Source organism: Trematomus bernacchii, unplaced genomic scaffold, assembly GCF_902827165.1.
Source record: "Trematomus bernacchii unplaced genomic scaffold, fTreBer1.1, whole genome shotgun sequence".
NCBI classification, from domain to species: Eukaryota; Metazoa; Chordata; class Actinopteri; order Perciformes; family Nototheniidae; genus Trematomus; species Trematomus bernacchii.
This window is the reverse complement of record NW_022987673.1, coordinates 354,334-362,983: the sequence shown is the minus strand read 5'-3', so window position 1 is coordinate 362,983 and position 8,650 is coordinate 354,334. Positions and strand designations below refer to the sequence as shown.

The 8,650-nt window shown below is 41.2% G+C and overlaps 1 protein-coding gene across 1 annotated transcript in view; it reads left to right on the top strand.

The window, feature by feature from the left end:
• dgkaa (diacylglycerol kinase, alpha a) overlaps window positions 1-6,752 on the top strand; it is a 51,982-nt gene extending 45,230 nt beyond the window's left edge. The window contains 10 exon segments of the mRNA XM_034136127.1: window positions 167-252; window positions 352-441; window positions 1,320-1,480; window positions 2,040-2,104; window positions 2,453-2,543; window positions 2,732-2,921; window positions 3,758-3,792; window positions 3,794-3,876; window positions 5,152-5,212; window positions 5,852-6,752. Of these exon segments, the coding sequence (XP_033992018.1) occupies window positions 167-252; window positions 352-441; window positions 1,320-1,480; window positions 2,040-2,104; window positions 2,453-2,543; window positions 2,732-2,921; window positions 3,758-3,792; window positions 3,794-3,876; window positions 5,152-5,212; window positions 5,852-5,926 (937 nt within the window). The 3' untranslated portion in view covers window positions 5,927-6,752.
• The last annotated feature ends 1,898 nt before the right edge of the window (window positions 6,753-8,650 follow it).

Genomic DNA, 8,650 nt, shown 5'->3' with positions numbered 1-8,650 from the left:
TTTCGTACATTTTTTACATTTTTTGTAAATGTTCGTACATTTTTGTAAATTTCTGTTAATGTTCGTAAATTGTTGTAATATTTTAACACATTTTTTTATTAGTTTGCTGTCTTTAAACGTTTGAGTCTATAATAAACTGTGTAACCATCTTCCCCCTCTCCCTCAGTCTGAGTTTCTTCAAGACTCTGCAGAACTACAGGATCCTGGTCTGTGGGGGGGACGGCACCGTGGGCTGGATCCTCGACGCTATAGGTGAGAATCATATTTAAAAACACACGTCCATGTTATGATGACCTCCTTCTTCTTCTTCTTCTGCTGAACTTCATTGTGACGCACTTCCTGTTTCCTCAGACAAAGCCAACCTGGTGGTGCGCCCCCCCGTCGCTGTGCTTCCTCTGGGGACAGGAAACGACCTCGCTCGCTGTCTGCGGTGGGGGGGAGGTGAGAGATTAATGAGACTTAATAATTATAATAATAATGATAGCTTTGTTGCTGCTTTTGTGTCAAATTATATTCTCTCAAAGGGAACTTCTCCACATGTTTGTCTAGATTGGTTTTTATGTTATGGTGGCATTCATTGCCTTGTCTACTGTACAGATGTTTGGGGAAGTATATATAAAACAATCACACATTTAAATGCTCCAGAAAAAGATTCATAAGAATTATGAACGGAGCTTATTTTTGTTTTGTCATTCTGGTTATACATTATTTGGATATCATATGAATATTATAAAACATAAGATATAATCACGATATTTAAGTCACAATTATCATCATTATTAATTATTATTTCACACAAATTGCCTAAAACGTTTTCCCCCAGAGGAATGAATGGGTAATCCAGAGCTCAAAATCACCCAACTTTGCGGTCACATGGATTCGCCGTACTTTAGCGCAGAAAAAAGATTGGAAGTTTAAACAGCTCTTCAGACTCCTGTCTTTATTGGACTAAAAGTTTTTTTTGATATATATGGAACAGGTTTCCTAAAATCACAGTTTAGGTTTTGTGTCTGCCTCGAAGTTTAATTTCTATTTGCAAAATTAATAATTTATATAGATAATACTTGCCCTCCATGTATCGACACATTATTGCATACTGGGACGAATAAAGGTATTCTGATTCTGATTCTGATTTCTCCCCCACCCCCATATATATATTTAATATAATATTAGGATAGACTATAGAATGAAATAATATACGGTAGGTGTGCTGCATCATGTTCAGGAAATATGAGTCCTGACTTGTAAAACGTACTTAAACCCAGAAAAAATAAATAACAAATACAAATAAAATGTGTTTATGTGTTTTTATTTTGCAGGGTACGACGGAGAGGATCTGACCCGGATCCTGAGGGACATTGAAGGCAGCACGGAGGTCCTGATGGACCGATGGAGCGTTCAGGTGCTCACAGATCAGAACCAGGAGAAAGGAGACCCCGTGCCCTACGAGATCATCAACAACTACTTCTCCATCGGAGTGGTGAGTACACACACACACACACACACACACACACACACACACACACACACACACACACACACACACACACACGCACACACACACACACACACACACACACACACGCACACGCACACGCACACGCACACGCACACGCACACACGCACACGCACACACAACATCACAGGAAGTGTGTGTGCCTCAGTGTGTGTGTGTGTGTGTGTGTGTGTGTGTGTCTCTCTCAGTGTGTGTGTCTCAGTGTGTGTGTGTGTGTGTGTGTGTGTGTGTGTGTGTGTGTGTCAGTGTGTCTTTCTCGGTGTGTGTTTCTCAGTGTGTGTGTGTGTGTGTCTTTCTCGGTGTGTGTGTGTGTCCCTCAGTGTGTGTGTGTGTGTCTCAGTGTGTGTGTGTGTGTGTGTGTCTTTCTCGGTGTGTGTGTCCCTCAGTGTGTGTGTCTCAGTGTGTGTGTGTCTCAGTGTGTGTGTGTGTGTGTGTGTGTCTTTCTCGGTGTGTGTGTCCCTCAATGTGTGTGTGTGTCTCAGTGTGTGTGTGTGGGTGTTGATCTGAGACGTTGTGTTTTCAGGACGCCTCCATCGCTCACCGCTTTCACACCATGAGGGAGAAACACCCGCAGAAGTTCAACAGCAGGTACGCAGTCAATATGTTAACATGTTTCAATGCTTTTCTTGTACATTTTAAGATTTGATTGCCCTTAAAATCTGATTATATTCCTCTAAATATAACCCCTCCTCTTCTGTATTTTTTCAAGCCCTTCTACACCGTCCTAATATGATATCAGAAATATGATTTTAAGCAAATCATAAATAATTGTAACCTCTTTCAGCTCCTTGTATTGGTCTCAGGTGGACACTTGAGCTGTGTGAGATAATCACTGTACTGTCACACACACACACACACACACACACACACACACACACACACACACACACACACACACACACACACACACACGCACACACACTCTTGTTCGTGCAGGATGAAGAACAAGCTGTGGTACTTTGAGTTCGCCACGTCAGAAACGATCTCTGCTTCGTGTAAGAAGCTGAGCGAGAGCCTGGAGATCGAGGTGAGACGGATTCATCAGCTCTGTGTGTGTTTGTTAAACACCAAGTACTGATGCTTCTGTGTCGACATTTTAAGATTTGATTCGCCTTAAAATCTGATTATTTTCCCCTAAATATAACCCCTCGTCTTCTGTATTTTTTTGTTTGTTAAATATAACGTACTGACTCCTCTGCCCCCCCCCCCCCTCAGTGCTCAGGTACTCCCCTGGATCTCAGCGGTTTGTCTCTGGAAGGCATCGCCATCCTGAACATTCCCAGCATGCACGGCGGCTCCAACCTGTGGGGCGAGAGCAAGAAAGGGGACGCTAAAACAGGGGGAGGGGGTCCGGAGGAGCCCGAGGTCATCGTGGACCCCGAGGTTCTCAAATTCACCTCCCAAGGTATTTACATTTGACTATATTTATTATATGTATTCAAACCTGCACGGGCCTCCACTGTAACACCCAGAGACAGATGAAGAGGTTCCCAGTTTCACTCACTGGGTTTAATGGTTGTGTTAAAGACCCTCTGAGAGCCTCATTAATGAGTGTTGTAATCACTGAGGAGCAGAACGCTCACAGCTGGCTGCACCGCCTCATTGAGCTGCTCAGTGGAGGGTTCAGTAAACAGGTGATCATTCACACCTCCAGCAGGAGCACTTCCAGCTGCTGAGGATCAGAGGAGTGGAACAAACTAATGCTTGTTCATGTGTGCGCAATTTTAAAGTTGATTTATATTGGTAAAGGGAAGCTTGCATCCAGAGGACAAACGTATCACATGGCGTGACCAGCTTTCTCTTTATTCACAGCACTTTATTCATGACATCGAAGTCTGACTTCTTCATCTGGTGTTTCAACATCTGGCCACCAGAGGGCAGCAGAACATAAATATGACTACAAGTAAACTAAAGAAATACTAAAAGTTAATTCATTAATTTAGATCAAACCAAAATTAAACATTAAAAATAAATCTTGATGAAGCTCAAATAAAACCAAGTAAAAAAAACTCCTAATATAAACTAAATAAATACAAATGTAGGGTGTGTGTGTGTGTGTGTGTGTGTGTGTGTGTGTGTGTGTGTGTGTGTGTGTGTGTGTGTGTGTGTGTGTGTGTGTGTGTGTGTGTGTGTGTGTGGTGTGTGTGGTGTGTGTGTGTGTGTGTGTGTGTGTGTGTGTGTGTGTGTGTGTGTGTGTGTGTGATATTAAACGGTGTGTGTGTGTGTGTGTGTGTGTTTCAGACCTGAGTGACCGGCGTCTGGAGGTGGTGGGTCTGGGGGGGGGCGATGGAGATGGGTCAGATCTACACCGGGCTGAAGAGCGCCGTGAGGCTGGCCAAGACCTCGCAGATCACCATCAGGTCAGGAACTACTTCTAAAAGTCAACACACAATACTGAGGGTCTCTCAATCCAATCTAAAATTATGAATGAATTAATCAGACCTTTATCACGGTCATGACATTTTTTTAATTTAATACCTTTAGAGACTTTTTTGTTCTTTAATTCAAATGTATTTGTGAAGAAATTCTTTATATATTTTTGGTAGTATGTGGATATATGTAACGTGCTGAAATAATTAACTTTACATATTTAAATCCTGGATAAAAATCAAATGAGATAAAAACAGAGAAACGCTCAGACGTGTTGCCTTCAGGCTCCAGCGGAGAAACGCTCAGACGTGTTGCCTTCAGGCTCCAGCGGAGAAACGCTCAGACGTGTTGCCTTCAGGCTCCAGCGGAGAAACGCTCAGACGTGTTGCCTTCAGGCTCCATCAGAGAAACGCTCAGACGTGTTGCCTTCAGGCTCTAGCAGAGAAACGCTCAGACGTGTTGCCTTCAGGCTCTAGCAGAGAAACGCTCAGACGTGTTGCCTTCAGGCTCCATCAGAGAAACGCTCAGACGTGTTGCCTTCAGGCTCCAGCGGAGAAACGCTCAGACGTGTTGCCTTCAGGCTCCAGCAGAGAAACGCTCAGACGTGTTGCCTTCAGGCTCCAGCAGAGAAACGCTCAGACGTGTTGCCTTCAGGCTCCAGCAGAGAAACGCTCAGACGTGTTGCCTTCAGGCTCCATCAGAGAAACGCTCAGACGTGTTGCCTTCAGGCTCCAGCAGAGAAACGCTCAGACGTGTTGCCTTCAGGCTCCAGCAGAGAAACGCTCAGACGTGTTGCCTTCAGGCTCCAGCAGAGAAACGCTCAGACGTGTTGCCTTCAGGCTCCAGCAGAGAAACGCTCAGACGTGTTGCCTTCAGGCTCCAGCAGAGAAACGCTCAGACGTGTTGCCTTCAGGCTCTTAACGAGGCTCAACTCAGACGATGATCCTTGTCTCTTTGCATCACAATCATCCTGCATGCTGCGTGTTCTTTTATATTCAAATCCCACATTAAGGTGGTTGTTCTGACCCTCTGCTGATCTTCCCTCTGCTGATCTTCCCTCTGCTGATCTAACCTCTGCTGATCTTCCCTCTGCTGATCTAACCTCTGTTGATCTTCCCTCTGCTGATCTTCCCTCTGCTGATCTTCCCTCTGCTGATCTTCCCTCTGCTGATCTTCCCTCTGCTGATCTTCCCTCTGCTGATCTTCCCTCTGCTGATCTTCCCTCTGTTGATCTAACCTCTGCTCTGGATCTTGTGCTCCCTCAGGGTGAAGAAGGCCTTGCCGATGCAGATCGACGGGGAGCCGTGGATGCAGCCTCCCTGCACGGTGAACACTAATAATGACACTCACAGTTTTGTATTTACTAATTATTAATGACGGTAGATGTGAACAGATCTGGAACCACAAAGCTTAGTGATATTAAAGTGTGTGTAATATCTCATGGCTGAATACATTTTTATTTTTATTTTTAGAAATGAATTAAACTTTTGTTTTTCAATGTTTAATTAATTTAAAAAACATTTGAAAAATTTAAATTAGTTTTTTTCCTTTATATATATTTTTTTGGAAAGTATTAAACTTTTTTTTCATTTTTTAATAAAACGTTTTTTCCTTTAATTAGATTTTGTATTTATTTGGGAAGATTTTAAAATTATTTAACAATTTCTTTCCTTTAAAAAACAACAACTTTAAAATGTTTTATAAATAACTTGTTTTGTTTTTTTGATAATTAACATTTTTAATTCTGAATTTCAACTGCTTGAACCACTCAGTCATGATATCCACATTACAGATGATATCATTATATCTCAGAGCTTTCGTTAAATCAATTATAAGGACCAATTAAATCCAGGTTTAAAAACAACAACGCACATTTTTAATGCTTTAAATGCTTTTCTAAAACTCAGAATTGTGTTAATGATTTTATTATATTTTAAATAAACGGGACTTTTCTTCTTATTCCAGATCCACATCACTCACAAGAACCAGGCCCGCATGCTGATGGGTCCTCCGAGCAAGTCTTCCGGTTTCTTCAAATAAAAGGAGCCCCTGCCCCTGCACTGGTTTACTGTAAATAACCCCCTTTTTAGGAATAAATCAAAGCAGTCTGAATGTTGTAGAAGAAAACCTGCATCTCTGTAACCGACGCATGGCGCTGTATGGAAACTCCGGTTAGTTTGCATCGTGGAAATATGATGTTTTTTTTGTATTAATACTCCACTCTCGCTGCCATATTTAAAGTGAATATATATCACGCTAACAGAAGTGTACTCGGCTTCCTGTGCCTTCACCTGTTCCCTTTATGTCGGCTGTTAGTAGAGTGTCGTCGTGCACTTTGGATATTATCCACGTGGTGTTGCTGTTTTCTCTGTGGCTGTAAAACATCATATTTACTATGTTTTTGGGACTTTTATCATACATGACTACGGAGGCCCGGGAGTGACAAAAGAGCAAAAAATATATTTTAAAACACGTTTCAGACGTCAGCTTTGTTTTCACGGACGTCACGTTGTTGTTGTTGTTTACGTCCGCGGCTACTAATTGATATATCTTATAAACAAGATCAGCGCCACAGTACTCGTATCTTTTAGAAACAGGTGAACATTATTTTAAATTGATCTGTAGTTTGTAGTCTGGACAGTATGAATGTGTGTCTTCAAATATTACAAATGTAGTGCTTTCTATACAAATGTAATACAATTAAAGCCTTAATTTATTAATTTTGTATTATTATTGTCACTCCTGGGCCTCCGTACCTTTGCAGAAGATACTTGAAAGTGTTTTGGGGAACAGGAGTGTGTGTGTGTGTGTGTGTGTGTGTGTGTGTGTGTGTGTGTGTGTGTGTGTGTGTGTGTGTGTGTGTGTGTGTGTGTGTGTGTGTGTGTGTGTGTGTGTGTGTGTGTGTGTGTGTGTGTGTGTGTGTGTGTGTGTGTGTGTGTGTGTGTGTGTGTGTGTGTGTGTGTGTGTGTGTGTGTGTGTGTGTGTGTGTGTGTGTGTGTGTGATCTAACTTATTAATTGAGTTTTGTTTGAATTAATTGGTTGTTATTTAAATGCTTTAATCAGTCATATCGTTTCAATATATCCGGATCATGTATTACGCCTGAATTAACTCACTGTGTAAAGATTTTAATAAATCATATTAACTTCACTCTTTGGTTCCTGTCTTTATTATGTTGTGGATTCTTTCTTCCACCACCAGGAGGCGCTGTCCTCTCAGGATCCACTGACTGTAAATAATAGTTTTCTCTCTGCCTCTTTATAATGTAATTCCTCTTCTCAAAACGTAATCTCTGTGTTGTCAAAGCAGGAGTTTGTGCAGAGGATACATATTAGTTTTCCCTGAGTAATGTCAGCCCTTCACTTTAATGAGAGGTTAGTCTGCCAGCAACACATGCTGCATTCAAATGCTGCAGGACAAACCATGACTGACTTTATCTGTCTCCAACATGTAGAGAGGTAAAAGTATATGTTGCATTCAATGGGAATACTGAAGAACAATTGTGTCAAAATGCTACTCCATGTTATACTACTGTGTACTTCTACTCCACTACAGTTCAGAGGTACATGGTGTACTTTTCCTCCACTACATGTATTTAATCCCTTTAGTTACTTCACAGATCTGGATGAATGATGTGAAATATAATCAAGTGTTAAATCAGACTTTAGTTCCACCTGGAGTAAATCCACAAGCTACCCTGCAGTATACAAAGTCATTCAAACTAGCTGCACCTTTACCAGCTTTGAGAACACTTTCATGATCAATCATTATAAAACATATCATATATATTATTCTGAAATGGACCAATCTGCACAATGACTACTTTTACTGTCGCTACTTTAACTATATTTTGATGAGAATACTTTTCTACTTTTACTTGAGGAACATTTTGAATGCAGGACTTTTACTGAAACAGAGTATTCCTACACTCTGGTACTTCTACTTTTACTCAAGTACACAATCTGAGTACTTCTACTTTTACTCAAGTACACGATCTGAGTACTTCTACTTTTACTCAAGTACAAGATCTGAGTACTTCTACTTTTACTCAAGTACAAGACCTGAGTACTTCTACTTTTACTCAAGTACAAGACCTGAGTACTTCTACTTTTACTCAAGTACAAGACCTGAGTACTTCTACTTTTACTTCAAGACCTGAGTACTTCTACTTTTACTCAATTACAAGACCTGAGTACTTCTACTTTTACTCAAGTACAAGACCTGAGTACTTCTACTTTTACTCAAGTACAAGACCTGAGTACTTCTACTTTTACTCAAGTACAAGACCTGAGTACTTCTACTTTTACTCAAGTACAAGACCTGAGTACTTCTACTTTTACTTCAAGACCTGAGTACTTCTACTTTTACTCAATTACAAGACCTGAGTACTTCTACTTTTACTCAAGTACAAGACCTGAGTACTTCTACTTTTACTCAATTACAAGACCTGAGTACTTCTACTTTTACTCAAGTCCAAGATCTGAGTACTTCTACTTTTACTTCAAGACCTGAGTACTTCTACTTTTACTCAAGTACAGTACAAGACCTGAGTACTTCTACTTTTACTCAAGTACAAGATCTGAGTACTTCTACTTTTACTACAAGATCTGAGTACTTCTACTTGTGCTACAATATCTGAGTAAACAAGTGAAGCAGAAACCTCCGAGGTGTCCCTGAGCGCACCATGAGAGGATGCACGTCAGGCTTCCTATTGGCTGCTGACGGACCCTTCAGGATATAAGCCCCGCCCCCACAGCCTCTCAGC